Source organism: Nestor notabilis, unplaced genomic scaffold (genome assembly GCF_000696875.1).
Source record: "Nestor notabilis isolate BGI_N333 unplaced genomic scaffold, ASM69687v1 scaffold8221, whole genome shotgun sequence".
Classification (NCBI taxonomy): Eukaryota; Metazoa; Chordata; class Aves; order Psittaciformes; family Psittacidae; genus Nestor; species Nestor notabilis.
This window is the reverse complement of record NW_009915111.1, coordinates 65,166-81,246: the sequence shown is the minus strand read 5'-3', so window position 1 is coordinate 81,246 and position 16,081 is coordinate 65,166. Positions and strand designations below refer to the sequence as shown.

Below are 16,081 nucleotides of genomic sequence, written 5' to 3'. Positions count from 1 at the left end.
GAAGAGTAAGCTAATACAGGGAGCACAGTGACCCTCCCAGGCTTGGGGCATAGACTCTTGTACTGCACTGTGACCCACCTTCATCCATTCATGTCTCAAGACACATGAACTCCTCCTGACCCAGCCATACAGCAGTTCTGCTCTGGTGCTCTACTGAGAAGAGCTGGGATGGCCAATGGTGCTGTGGCACATAGGCTGCGCAAGTAGTGATTCCCTCCTGGGTGTGAGAGAAAGAGAGAGAGAAAACACACCAAAGATTTCTTTCACAGTGATCAAAGTACAGAAATATCATCAATTAATACTGATACTCTGCACATTTCTACCATGAGGTTACTGAAGATATGTTTCTTGGTCAACATGGGAAGGGCAAAATCTTAAAACCTTGTCAGAATACAGTGCAGTGCATCCTGCCATCTGCCTGTACATAAAACACCCGTCAGTGGATATTGCATGGGCAAAGTGACTGCAGAGTGTCTCATTCACCATGCTGATCTCCTATGTATCAGCACTCATAATGCTGGGAGACTCTTTTTGCATAATGAGTTATGCTCTTATATTAGTTTATTCTGACTAGGCTGGTAGTAGGCAGCACAGTGGGGTGGTGCTGGGTGATCGTGTCAATGGCCATTTGCCTTCCAGCTTATGACAAGGGGAATATGCTACAAGTAGTTCAAACAGCATGAGATACAAGGTTATGAATGACTCCAAATTCTGACATGCTTCCTTTGTCCTTGCTGTAAGCATAGGTAAATAGGATGATGGTACAGGAAATAAGATTTACCTATTGCCATGTATTAACACTATCAGAAAGCTATCCCTTGCTCCATCTTTGTATCCATACTGTTTGAGAAAGTAGACAATGCACTCTCCTCTGGGATTTCACCTCTGGGATTTCTCCTGCTTGTGGCTAGTGACAACTGACATCCTGTTCTCTAAGCAAAAAGTACTTGCTCCTTCTCTGTGCCAGCAGCGTCACTTACTGTCACACAAACCCTTGAAGTCTGCATCTCATCCAATCTCATCATCCTCACCTTCAAGGTTTTTACCTGACATTCAGCTTTCTTTATGTCTTCTCTCACCACACTGCCTCCCCATTCCCTTCCTTTGAAGTCTCCTCCTGAGCACTATCTTTGCTTCCCTTGTCACTTAGCAGCAATTTTACAAGTGTGATGTTTTACTCTTCTCACACTCATAACATTATTACTCTTTCATGCCACGCTGCATGCTGGAAATGATCTCCTATTTCTTTTGAGTCACCCACCCTCCCTTAGCATGCTCCACATCTTTCCTTAAAAGACATTTATTCAGCAACAGTTTCCAGTTACGCTGTCCCCACTGGCGTGTCTTCATCTGAATGCCACTGGCCAGGGAGGACCTAAATTTAACCGTCTAGGCACAGTATTCAGTCATGTTTTTGCTCCAGGCTAGGTAGCTGTCAGATGGGTATCTCATTTGACAACTTGCTTAGGTAAGACATAGGTTACGTTATCCTTATGTCAACTTTCTGTTTGGGCAGGGAGCAGGTGCAACTTTGGGTAATGTTCTTGCAGCAACTGGTTGTTGACTGTATGATGGTTAACTTTTAGTTACAAACATTCCCTATAGTTGAGACAAAGGGCAGTTTTTTCTTGTTGTTAAAACATTGATAATACTGTTAAAGACCTCCACAAACTGAACAACCTCAAAGTTTAGCCAGTAGTTCAAGTTTATGAGCTTGTTCTAATTGAATGTATATTACAGTTGAAAATTATATTAATTACAGGTAAGACCCAAGCTGGAGCTAAGTTATCTTCGTGACAGAATCTTACCTTTTCTCCTGCTTACCTTGTTAATAGTGGACTGGAATGCATTGACTTTGGAGTTAGAAAACTGAAGTCCACGGGCTGCTTTTTCTGCAGAGGACCTTCCTCTCAGAACTCATTCTCCCCTTCAGCCACCAAAATTTAAGCCCCTGCCTTCAGGATTAGTTTAAGTCACATCCTTGTTTTGGTGAAAGGCTGATTTTTTAGTTTTGCCAGATAATTTGCTTCTGCAACTCATTGATTGACATGCCACGAAACACAAAGCTGTTCCTGTCCTGGCTGAAGTTACACACATTGTAAGGTTTACCAGCTCATTCTAACATAAGAAGTGATGTGTTACCATTTTCGTTCTCTGTGATCTACATTGTTTTCTATTTTTCATTTCCTATATATTAGCAGAGATAAAGTATGTGTTTCTCCTCATCTACATGCCTTCCCAGAAGTAGGCTGGAATTGATCACTTGCCCTACAATTTAGTAATCCATGATCCTCCTTAAAGTCATCTCTATTTCCTCCTTGTGCAAACTGGGAAGCATTCTGCTGCCCCACCAGCTTTCATAAAATGGCAAAAGCAGCTGGATCTAATAGTCTTCTGAAGGCACCACTGTGTTTTGGATGTGTATTGCGCTTTTTATGCTATCTGTTCTACAGGCTTTCACTGGTTAAATTACAGTGAACGCAGAGGAGCAGGTTTTGTGAACCACTGGCAGATGTTGGCTGTTGCTAGTTTTATGAGTCTTGTCAAACAGCAGGAACAGACTATGTGCAAAACATTTTTTCTATGATTTTGCCATCTCATACTGTTCTCACAGCACTGGCTCGGTAATGATATGATACAGCTTGGGAGGTAAGCTTTGATTGCAGACTAGCTGTTGTTGGGGCCTTCAGAAAGCCAGACCTGTGAAGTCAATTTGTTTTCAAAAGCCTGTGGCTGAGACAGATGGGTTGGCTGGAAATATGTCATTTATAATATAATCAAATGCTTGACCTCTTATTCAGGTATTAGTTGTTATGACATGGATGCTGAATGTTTAAACTATCTCACAGTTTGTTTCATTCAGATGGAAGCTGTGATAGCTTTGTGTGAAATGCTAATTTTGGATGAAATTATCATATTAGCATGATTAATTTGATTTTTGTAACACCTTGTTGTACAAAGGAGAAAATTCTCACAGAACAGTTTCATGTAAAAAACAAGAGTATTAGAATCTGTAAGTTTCAAATATTTTCTCCAAATAATGCCTTATTTTAAACCTGTCCCAAGTTTGGTGGACACGCTATCAATATGTAAGTTTACTGTCCTCTCTTGAGCTAACAAGTCACTTGGTTGAAATGGTTTTGTAGTTAAACACATGCTGTAGGGAGAGAAAGAGATCTTTAATACAGAATCAGCCTTGCTCTGTGATCTGAACAGAAATGAATTATCATGGGCACAGACAGCATAGGGATGGAGCAAGGCTTAGTAATATATCCATCTGCAGAGTCCACACCTCTTTCTTTCCTCCATCTCTATTGCCAATGGATATGTAGCTTATAGGAGTTAGCTGAGCATACATGTATTAAAGGTGACTGTAGGCAGCTGTGATAGAAGATTATTCTTTATATGGGGAAGCCAAAGCACGCAAAGCATTTGAAGTATCAGAATTGAGAGTGTTCGCACAGTATTAATCCAGCCTTTTTGTGTCTATGCATTAAAAGCTGTTAATAAAAAATGCAGGGTTTTTTATTTCTTTAATTTCTTTTGAGCAAAGGTGGGGATTTTAAAATAAAATTAAAACAAAACCAAACCCCTTGAAAATTATATCATCCTGTAGGTAAAGCAGTAGCGGAGGGAACAAGTTGTGCAGTTTTCCAGCACAGGTACCTGTTGCAGTCATGGAGCAGGCAAAAGCAAGAGCTGAGAGTCCTAGTGCAGGCTGTGCGGGAGAGTGTGATCTGCTGCACACAGGTTCTTCTGCCTTTTTCTCCCCACTGGCTTTCTCCCTTTCTCTCCTGATTTCATTTTCTTGCTTAGTCCAGCAAGAGGGAGTAATTTGAGACAGTTACCTAAGGGAAACTGGAACAAGAACAGTTGAGAGAAGACTGTGGTGAGTGGAGAGAAGTTAACATGAATGAAGGAGGCAAAAAGAGACTTCAGTGTTTAAGATGTTAAAGTCTGAGCTATGTGGCAGGTGACTGGAAAGATGGAGACAATACTAGGTAACTTTCAGAGGTGACACTACAAAAACCTATTAGGAACAAATGTTATTTCGTTCTCTACCACACAACCAGAAAACAAGCTTGAAAGAATAAAGTTCAAAAATTCATTAGGTCATAGCTGATAAAATTTGACAATGTCTATTGCATTATCTAATTCAGCTCAAGCAAGTTTGCATTCTAATGTGGTTTCCTCTGCATTATGAAATCTAGTTCTAAAGGAATTGAAATTAGAACCCCTGAAAATCAATTTTAATAGTTCCATGTCCCAGAAATTGAATTTCTCCAGTTTAAATACTCTCTTTGCTTATTTATTATTTTATTTTATAAATTTTAATTTATAGCATTTTTAATCTGTTCAGCAATTGCTATCTATGTAGGCTCTTAGAGGACTTTTAACTATATACATGCTATTAACACATCTGCACCAGACACTTAATTGTAGCAAGGCTAATGTACGCATCTCCTAACTCCTTCAGGACTCATTTGAAGTCAAAGACATTGTTTGATTTTAGGAAGAAATCAGTAAGTTCAGTAAGGTCTAGAGGATGCTGATGCTTAAATGGTGGCTTAAATTCATAGTCTGCCTTCCATGGAAAAGGGAGAAAAAAATATCACGAATTAGTTGAAATCTTAATTATTTTTCAGCCTTTAAAAGGAATTAAACTGGAGACAAACTAGTTGCAGTAGAAGTCAGTTTAGTTATATACTTTGTTATCCTATCATACGTGTATCCCAAATAACATTGCACAAAAACTTAATGTAGGTTGTTTGTGAGGAGTGCCCCGTATGTTCCTTCTATGACCAAATGCAGCCAGTGATATGCGTCATTGCTCGCTACTGCTTTGCTCCACTGGTGACACCTGAAGATGCCCAGCTTCTGTTTATGAATAAGTTCTCTTCTTTTTTCATAGTATCACAACCATATCTCTTCACTTTTTCCTTCGAAAGGGACCTATTTCTGACATGGACTAGTTGCAGCATTAATGCTCTTGAACCTGCAGATCCTTTACTAGTTCCAGAAGCTGATGTTAAAGGATAGGGATTATGGGAAATTCCACATTAACATTATTTCTGTTCTTGTTTTGGGAAAAATAATATCCCATTTTCATAAGCATTGCATAAATATACTGTTATTACTATTACTTTGCATAACAGTACTGTAGTTCTGCTTTCCTAGAATGTAATCAGCAGTAAATATTCTTTACATTTTATGGATAAGGGTTTCAAGCAGTGCCCTATTTTTTCAGGTGAGAATAGCAATTTTGTAAATGAATAATCTCTGAACAGCATTTCTGTTCTGATGACGTTAACTAGATGAAGGACTGACTCCATAGCGTGATGTAAGACTTACTCTCTGAGTGATGCCACCAATGTTCATGTTTACTTTACAGGTTGATGACCAAATGAAGTTGCTTCAGAACTGCTGGAGTGAACTCTTAATTCTAGATCACATTTACCGGCAAGTGGTACATGGGAAAGAAGGCTCCATCCTTCTGGTTACCGGGCAACAAGTGAGTATGTGGTCTCAGAGAAGTATTGATGGCTTTTCAGTAATCATTTTCAAAATAGCAGGAGTTTAGCTAGGTCAGAAGCACTCCTGTGTTCTCAGAGATTCTCCACAAATAATGTAGATAAAATGACTTGTGCACTCTGTTCCTAGTCTGCTGATTACGGTTAAACTTACAAAAGCAGATATAATCATAAGCACTTTGCTTCTCAAATATACTTGTATACCTCAGTGATTGAAAAATAGCAGATGAGAAGTGTTTCTCAAGAAGTTGTATTTTCCTGGGGCTAAAATGGTTTCTGACAGCAACAACACCACTCCCAAATCTGGTGGTTTAGGTCTAAGCAATTATGGCTTATTTTCTGTTCACAATCGTGGTTTACTCAAAAGAAACAGTACCTAGGTCAGAAACTTGGAGAACCTGCAACTACTACCTCAGAAATACCTTGCTTTTAGAGAAATAGGCACATGTATGAGAAACTGGGCGGCTGAGACATCTAATCCCGGGAAAATTATTCAGTCCATAGGGCATAGATGCAGGTGTTGCCTCAGGAGCTGTCAGGGTATGCAGCCTGCAGTTTCTGTACAGCTTTCCAAGGGTTAATTTTCTTCAGGTGTCAAATCTCCCAGAATGCAAGAGCAATAATGTGAAAAATCCTAGGAAAACTGTGAGAAACCCCAAAGGAAACAGAGTTTTATCTCCTTCATACTTTCCAAAGCACAAAGAACAGGACAGTAAAATAAGAACCTTATTCCTAAGATTCTTATTTTGATTATAACAGAAAAAACCCCCATACTATCAAAGAGAAGCGAAGTGTGCCTGTATGTTATGCTCCTGGTTCAAAGTGAAAACACACAATGGCCCATGGGTGCTTAAGTAGCTGCAAACTGAACTGCCTCAATTTATACAGACATGGGAAGGAGCTCCTTTTTCTAAGATACAGCATTTGTGGCTGCATGATGTGGAATCTGCTTACAGCTTTAGTTAGAATTTTAAAATTGAAGCTATTTCTTAACACTAAAATAAGTGTTTGTAAGAATCAGAAGCAGAAATAACTGTTTACATTTATGATTAAAAGGTGTACAGTAGAGAGGAGAAATGATTGACTTGTCCAAGAAAAGGAGTGAGAAAATTTAAATTCTAGCTATAGGACTTACTCCTGCACCTTTGTTGTAAGTCACTAACCTCCCTGAGACAAAGTTATACTGCCTAATTATATGAGGAAAAACTAGTGCATTACTCTTCATTTATATTTGTGCTATTTAGAAAATGCCTGATCCCTTTTCCATTTCATCATCTCCAAAACATGGACAACTGTTCTGGCAATTATTTTATTTACCACACAGGGTGCTTGCTTATTCGTTTGTTTATAAAGCTGTAAGTTTATTAACGGTTTTGTGTTCCTGAGAGAACTGCTAAATTAGTGTCTCATTTGTTATGTGATTAGCTAGTTTTTAAAGGTACTGAATGCCTAAGGCCCACTGAAATCATTAGAGACATCTAAATACCCTTAAATTCTAGCCATTGTCCCCATTTTTCCACAGTAATAATTCTTACCTCATTAGCCACTTTTATCTTTTCTTGCAAAAAAAACCCCAGATGTACATGATCCTACATGAACTCAAGGCAAAGCAGAGCATTTCATCACTGTTGAACAACAGGTAGCAGGATGCTTATTAAATGTACTGCTTGCAAATCATCAGCTGGTTTTGGAAGCTGTGTATTTCCAGGCAGAATTAAAGTCTCCAGCTACGTTAAAACCTGGCTGAATTGGACTGATTGCATCCGTTTTTGCCCCAGGTTTGTCATATCCTCCTTTCAATCCAGTTTCACTTTCCTGTGCCAAAGTCTGTCATTTTGAAGTTGATGCAAGCACCCCCAAGGATCTCCCATCTGTACATCTGTACACTTTGGCTGCTTGGAGGCCAAGGACCCATATTATAAGAACAGCAAACAAGAACGCTATAGTTACTCCCTTTCCTTATGGATGGACTCCTTCCCATTTCATGCTTAATAAAGGTTGGAGTTCATTCTCAGCTTATATCCAGTGCTGGTCACTGTTCTTCTCATTGGGCCCTGCTGCAAAGCACAGAGCCTCAAAGATCTTGCTATTAAAGACTGAGACAAAGGTGGCACTAAGTACCTCACACTGGTCTGTGTTTGCTGCCACTACACCAGCTGAATCCAGCAGCAGTCCACGTTTTTCTTGTTCATCCTCCAAACAACAGTTTAACATCCCTTGCAAGTCTCAACTCTAGATGAAGACTGGCTTTTTTTAACACCATCCCTACGTGCCTGGACAGTGTTTCTAAAATTACTTGTTCTCAGCCATTCCTGGCTTCACCTGCTGTATACTGCCTTTTTACACCATTGCTCAGTTGTGAGTTACTTGTTTAGTAAAGCTGATCCAATACAACTGCTTCTTTTCCTAAGTGTCAAGATGGACCACCTTGCAGCATCAGCTCAGCCTGTTGTCATTCTAAGACACATCACCAGTTCAGATATATTTATGAAAGGACAATTATGACTGTGTCTCCTCTGATCAACTGTAAAATAATTCTGGAAAGCCACACTTCTAGATACAGACCATATGAGTCTTTGCTGTTGTATTAAATGCTGCATACTTTCTGGTTGCTGCCCTGATCCTTTCAGTTCCTCTGGTTGAGAAAGGGAAATAACCATGCCACCATACCATAAAAATTAATTGATTAAGGTGTGGAAAGCACTGTGACACTTCTAATGAAAAGTGCTGTAGATGTTTTTATTTACTCTTACCAGCAGAGCACTATGAGCAAAATTACAGTCTATCATCCGGCTTTCAAAGATATTAACTCTGAGTACCTGAGCTAGATAGCCTGCTTTATTACCTGAGAGATCATGATTATTGTCACAAGTTAGCAAATTTAAGACCTCAGAAGCCTCGCTCCGTGCTTCCCTTAATATATCCCTCCATAAAAGCTACTCATAAACACAGTCTTTTTACAACCACAATCAAGGGGGAAGCTATATGGAGTGATCTTACCATCGCTTAATTAGAACATACCTGCTTTCTCCACTTTGGCTGCACAGGCTCTGTGCCTCAGAGACAAAAGTCAAACTTCACCCAGCTCCCCAGGGCCATACCACTGTTCTATACTGGGTATCTAAAATGGGCAGTAGTTAGAAGCACACTTGATAATTTTCGAACACATTGTCTCAAAACCCGTTACCTGTGGGCATTCCTATCACATTTCCATACATCTGCATTTCCCTCGAGCCATTGGCTTATGAGATTTACCCAGTGTCAATCCACTGTTCCCACTTTGATGAGGAAAAAGTGCAGTCAGCAACAAAGTAGTAAGGATTGGCCCTTGCACTAAAAAAAAAAAGGACTGTTTTATTTTATTTTATTATTTATTTGGTTGGAGTTTCATAAATGAAGCTCTTTTGTGTGTGTGTGTTTCAAGAAAGCACTTTTTTTCAGGTCATTACAATTTCTCAGCAATTCCTCAGAAACAGGTTCTTCCCTATGCTGCACACTTCGTTTTCTGCACTAAGTACTGCCCCTCAGCAGTAGCAATTACCATTTCAAAAGGAAATAAAGTAGCACAAATGCATTTTACAACTCTCCAAATTTCATAATAGAAAACAGCTAAGGAGTGATTTGCAATGTGGTGGTTAATTGTAACTCATTGCAAATATGCTCTCCACACGTCAAGATTTGTAGGCTTGCCACGTGGCATGTAATTTTAACATCCCATTTGTAATTATAGAACTTTAATTCCTCTAACTTGAGCATTTTCCTTTTTATGTCTTCTACACCAGCAGTACAAGCTTCCAAGCCAGCTTCCAAGATCCAGCACACACAGGATAGAGACTAAAGCTCTGTACAGAATATCATTGTTCATGCAGCAGTCAACACACAACACATGAATTGCAGCCTCGGCTGCCCAGGCACAAGCTGCTCATTTTGTTCATGCCTACATTGTTGCCAGATCTTCCCTCTGCTGAGTTTAGGCAAAGCCTTTCAGATTAAAAAGGCTGTTCAAAATCATGCCTAAGTCTCAGATTTTTTTGAGATTGTTGAAACTACTGATTTAAAGTCATCACAAATACACATCTTTCCACCTGGATTTGTATTCTAAAGCATAGCACCAAAGAAGAGCATGAGAGATAACCAAGATCTTGGTAGTATTGTGTTTTGAAGTAAATCAAAAATTAACTTCAATTTAGATCAGAACTTTGTGGCTTGAACCTCTCCCCTAGATGAGATGCCTTGTAGATCTTTCTGCTGTATCTTATTGAAAGGTGGTGAAGTGTGGTCTGGGGAATTTTCTGTCGCAATGTAATCTATGTTAGACTTACCCAGTTGCAAAGGCGGCTTCTAGTATCCCAATGTAGGTATATTTGCCCTTAGAGATTCTCTTGTCTGGGGAACAGACTTGCAAGTTCAAGGAAGCCTTGCCACTGATGAAAAGGTTCTCAAGAGGCAGCTGAACTTTCAAACTGTGGGCTATAGGTGACTGCATCACAAAAATCACCCTTGCAGAAGAATCACTGTTACACGAAAAGTTATGAGTATTAGTCAAAGGAGTGTCTCTGAAGAACAAGAGAAAGGAGCTGGAAAACAGAAGAGAAGGAAACAGGGAGTTTTGTTCATCCTAAGAAATGACTAAAAATACATACACTATTCATAGGCATAGAAAGAAAATGGATAGCTAATGGAAAGACATTTTGGCATTTGGGGGCCAAATCTAGAAGTCCTTACATAGGGAGAGGACTTGATTCAAGGTGGATACAAATGAGGTCAAGCAATCATCATTCTGCTGTCAAGCAGCTCTCTCGTACCCAGGTTTGGAGCAGTTCTGTTGTACCCAGGTTTGCAGCTTCTCACTCCAGTGGTTTCTGTCTGAAGGAAAACAAACTTAGGCGAAGTTGTCAAAAGTGCCTCACGCCTTATGAAGACATTATGCTAGCTGCTTTTTGGGGCTGAACCTGATGTTCTCAGTTAAACTAGGTAAAACATATCAAAATTCAGTTATTAATCATGAAGTGCCCAATTCAGGTTTGTCCAAATATTAAACATTTTGAGCCTTCCAAGTAACTACGGACACACCTGTGAACAAACATACCCCAATTTACATTTGCTTTGCTATGTTGCCACGAAACCATCATAGCAGTATGGTTTTAAGTCTTAAATTCCCATTCCAGTAAAAAGTCATGGAGAGTGCAATAAGGGAACATGAACCTACATGGTCAAAAGGTCCTGAAGAAACAGTCTGAGTTAGCACAGCCCTTGTGATGTTATCTAAACATTCACAAAAAATTTCTAGTAATGGTCTATCTTCCAATGAAGTTTACAGATATTCAAACTCAGCAGTGATTCCATATCATCTCATCTCCATATTAAAAAAAGTGCATTGCACTTTGGTATAGAAATGTATTCTAGGTTACCGTGTACTCTAGGGTAGTTATGTTCTGCAAATTACTTTAATGTCTTCATAACAATAATTTGAAGAACCCAGTAGGCACCATTACTGGAGTGGAAGACTTGAGGGTATTGATTAAAATAGCTATCTGCATGAAACTTAACAATACTTTTATCAATATGGGTTTCATAACTATAAATGAATATATATCTGATCAACTACAGGGCATATAATTTTTCCAGTCTTGATGTACTAATTTTCCTGAAACTGAGTTAGACAAAGTAAATGCAGTACTTTGTTACTATTTGCATGTTATAGCTAATTAGCAAACACAATAACATCATCCTAGGGGAAAGGTCCATTGGCAACTTAATTCATTATCTTCTATTACTGTGTATCGTGTTAAAATGACAAGCATCTTACACTGTATAAGTCATCACAATTTTAATTAATATATCCAAACCTCATATAAGCATACCTGGTGGTTTTGTCTGTGCTGACTCCTCTTCAATTTTTGTATCTAGGCATCTCTTCAAAGTGTTTTTCCATGTTCTTTTACTTAGAGACATAACACAAATACTGCTTTAAATGTTTTTAATGGAAGTATTAATTATATGAAAAGCTCAAAATGAGTATAATAACCACCATAGTTGCCACTGAAATATATATTTCAGGAAACAGTGGAAAAGTAAATATGCTTGTGATAGTAAATTAACTTTTTTGATACATAGTGTGCTGAATGTATACTTCTGAGAGAAAGGCTCATTTACCCACATAACCATACACTAGAGGCAACTCACAGGCTCTCATCAGGGTCAGGACTTCAAAACCCAGGGCAGGCCATTGTGGACCACTCTACAGGCTTTCAGTGCAATTAGTAACCGAGGAGGGAGCAGTGGGGATGCAGCTAGCCAGGGTTGCATGGGGCAGAGCAGGGAGGAGCAAGACAGTCTCTTTGCTGCACCTAGGCACCCACTACCTTCTTCATGTTCGTGCCCTAAACACACAGTGATCTAATTTACTAAATTAAATATGAAATCAATCTTTCACTAACTTGAACTGCCTTAGTCTGCTAGAACATTCGTTCCTTATACAGGTACTGTATACAGCCACAGCAGGAGCTTTATTCCTCACCTGCACAATTCCTGTACTGGCTGAAAGGAGTGGCATTCAGTGATAGCCAGTACCTCCTAACAGACATCAACAAGTAAAATCACTTTAATTCTATATTCTGGAGATTGTTTCAGGCTTGCTGAAGTATTGAAAAGGGATGGGACAGTTCCACACAAAGTTTCCACGTGCCATATGGCCCCACTGTCATATCCTAGAAATCAAGCCCAGTTTAATTTAGAAGAAGAAAGGAACCTGATTCCACCATTAAATGTTAGGCTCTGTTTTGTGGGCAGAGAGAGGAGTTGATACCAGAGGCGACCACCTGACTCCGTCAGAAAGTTTCCATGTGAGCCCAGTGGAACCAGGGATTTGGCTTCAAGAATCATTCATTACCATGACAAATCATTTGCAAAGCAAAAAAGCACAAGTGCTCACTTATTTCTGGCCTTCAGCCTCAGCATTTATTTAGCCCAGGGTATAGTTTCATGTTGTAAGAGAGGTTTGTCTTTTGTTCCACCTCGAGCAGTATCTCACTGTGTTAAATGAAACCTTCATGTGAGAAAAAACCTGCAGAATTAGTCACTTCCATCTTTCCTACCTCTCTATCAGTTGAGAAATTCTTTGATATCTGAATATCTAAATGCTGCTAAACTCCAAGTACTTTACTATGATATATTGTTTTAGAGTAGTCATTCAGCACTGCCCTAACTTGGTTTCACTGGCATTAAAGGGATTTGGACTTTTAAATCACTCTCAATTGTATCAAGAAAAGGATTTAGAAAAAATATGCAGCATTGCCATGTCTTTCTGCAGTCCCATTAAAGTTATGACCCTTTTACTAATATTACTATCTTCCTTATTTCTTCTCCTTGCTGCTAGTGCCTCTGTACTGCCCTGCCCTCTCACAGAGCCTGCAGCCCCATCTGCCCAGCCTGTACCTCTGCAACGCAGCAAGCAGGGGAGGCCCGCAGCAAACTAGGTGGCAGGTGTAAGAGAAACACTAAGGAGAGAGGCATGACATGAATGCTGCCTGTCCAGTGTGTATTTTTCTGCTTGGGATTCCCAGCTGGAAGTTCCCTCCTAGAATTAAACATCAGTCAAATCCTTCCTCTCCAAACCAAGCCAAAGGTCCCCCTCTTTCTGCCCAATACTCATAATCAGAAGATATCTACAAGATGTGATTGAGTTACCCGAAGAAACTTGGTGTTTCTTTCTCTTTCAGAAAGATACCCAATTACCATGCTATAGCCTTATGTATTTATTTGACCCTGGGTTTCTCATACCTGAGTGGTCCCAGGCACTGGCCTGCCTTGGGCATTTTTGCTGCCTTAGGTAGAGGAAAGCCAGATAGCCCATAAATCTAAGAACTGCTGTATCATGAGCTGGGGGGACAGTTATTGACCTCTTGCATGACTTGAGTAGTCCCGGCCATGCCTAGAGACACTTAGTTTGGCACCTAAAGGCTGTTAGAAGGTGGAGTTGTGAGGACGTGAAGCACCAAATTAGGTGGCAGCAGAGCAGAGGTTTTGAGTATCTAATTTTAGACTTAGGCACTTCAGGTAGCAGATAGTATACTACAGCATAGCCTGCAGTATAGCCCATATAGCAATGTCTGTACTAATCTTAAACATGCCAGTTTACGCACAAAAATGGTGAGAACAGGCAGCAGTGTAAATTATTCAGTGCTGTTCTGCCTGCATTGCTTTGGTACCAAGCTAATCCAATTAAGACTCTGTCATTACTTCTTCATCATTACTATATTCATCATGCGAAACAGCACTGCGTACTGGTACACGAGGAATTCACACTTCCATTTGTCTGTGCATCCGTAACTTTATGCCTGTCATTTTACTTCCAAATTAGGTTATATGGAAGTTTCACCAAAGCTTCTGATTTCAAAATGCCAGTCCACACACCATCTTCAACATTAGAAACAACTGCAAAATGTAATACTATTAATTGGAAAGGAAGACTAGTTTATTTCAGTTGTGGATTTGATTTTACCAAATGAAATTTATGGTACAATATAAAGTAAATGTCAAGACTTCAGTGTGCAATTAAGCACTTTGCTCAAGATTCAGATTGTTTCAATCTTTGTCCTTTAAAAGTATTTTTAGTCACGAATTGGGGCGTAAAATAATTAATGCACCTTTTAGTATCAATTTTTGCACAGAGAACCAAGCAAGCAGGAGAGCATACTCTTTAATGTGACCACTTTTTCAGAACATACATTAACTGAGGCTTTTTCATGCACAGCTGATTTAGTATAAACTGATTGACACCTTTGGGGGTCATCTTTCCACTGACTTATAAATTTGCTCACTCTTGAAAAAAGCCTCCTGCACACCCAGTATTCTCTAGTTAAAGCTGAAAATTCAACTCATCATATTTACACAATAAAAAAAAAAAAATCTATTCCGCGTCTGTTTTAATTGCAAATCCTACTCCAGGGACCAATTCTCCTGCTTAGGAGGCAGCCCTGTGCCTTCTCCTAGAGAACCAACTGCAGTCAATTATGGTAATGAAATGTCAATAAATATAAAAATTTAATACAGGCTGCTCTTGGTGAGTGGCAGATGAGGACTTGCTTCCCAGACAAATTTGCTGGTGCTGCAAATATTAAATGCACCTGAAAGAGTAGCAGGTTGCCTGAGAGCTCTCCAGTAGAGGGATGGTGGGAGATCCAGGCATCTACTGGGTTTTACCATTATGGCATAATCACTGCACTAAAGCCACTGATATTCCTGACATCCAGACGTCTTAACTTCTTATTATGAAGTGAGTAGCATATTTTCCCCACAAAATGGAATCTCAGTGAGGGATTTTGAGATTTCCCACCCCGCCCTGAACAATTACAAAAGGGAAATTAAGTTGTGAAAGCTGATATTTTTATGTGACCAGTTTCTCAACATGAATTAGTTGAACTGATCACTATATTAAACTGCTCTTTGAATAAAAAGTATTTGAGGTATGTTACTTTACCTTTTCTTATTACTTAAATAAGTGTGTATATATATACACACACATATATATAATGAAATATGTGTGAGTATACAGATGGAAAGAGAGAGAAATAACAGATGAACTAGCAAGTAGTTTATGAAAGATGGTTTGCTGGGATTTCAAAAGACTAGATCCTAGTTTTGTGACAGATTTCTTTGGCCCTGAGTGATTTAATGTCACTGATTTAATGTCACTACTTCAGTTTTCCCAGGTGTAAGAGAGAGCAATAAAACCTACCTCACAGAATACTTAAGCATAATCCATTGACTTAATTGAAACATAAGCACAATCTTAAATACTTCACAGAGCTAGTGCAGTATTATTCTTAACATCCATACAAAAAGTGTAACTTCAGTTTTCTTATGCAGTTGTCTTAGCTCAATGTCTTGGGAGCACTAAGATTACATATGAATAAAATATCTTATTAAAAGTCAGTAACCTATTGATTATATTAAGGTCATCACTAGGAGAAGTTATATTTATTTCACTTTAGTTATCTCTCTGTCTTTCCTGGCTGAAATTTTGTTAGGTTTAAAGTCTTTCAGTTTTGGGGTTTTTTTTTCTTGCTTTACTGATGTTTATACTTCAGCAAAATCAATTCAATAGTTTAAAAATGAAAAAGCGTATTTCTAAATACATGTTTCTTAACAGTTTTTTATAAAAATAGATTTTAAGGGATCGGTGCCTAGGAGAAGCAAAACTTTACAGTATTGGTCTGTTTCCTCTGGTCATTCTTTATTAACTACCTTATTATAGGAGACCTTAAAGATGGGATTATAGCACTGATACTTTTAAACAAATCATTAACCCCAAGTGTGCACTTACCATTGTGCTTAGTCTTCACTTAAAGCCAGACTTCACTTACGTGTGCTTACATGGAGTCTGGTTAGCAATTTCCCTGTTGCTATGGAGGCTCCTAGAAGAGGAAGGTGTTGGTAATATTAGAGCAGCCAGGCAAGAAAAGGCATTTTGAAAATGTGTCAATAACCAATTTAGGTTTCAGCCAGTTGGCCGGAGGTGGTTCATCCCAGAAGCAAGCAACACACCT

At 39.1% G+C, this 16,081-nt stretch overlaps 1 protein-coding gene across 1 annotated transcript in view; it reads left to right on the top strand.

Annotated features, from left to right (window-relative positions):
- Positions 1-5,392: 5,392 nt before the first annotated feature.
- Positions 5,393-16,081, top strand: part of LOC104413061 (nuclear receptor subfamily 5 group A member 2-like) — a gene marked incomplete at its 5' end in the record, with an annotated part of 39,584 nt that continues 28,895 nt past the window's right edge. The window contains one exon of the mRNA XM_010023966.1: positions 5,393-5,512. Within this exon, the coding sequence (XP_010022268.1) occupies positions 5,393-5,512 (120 nt within the window). The remainder of the gene's footprint in view (positions 5,513-16,081) is intronic.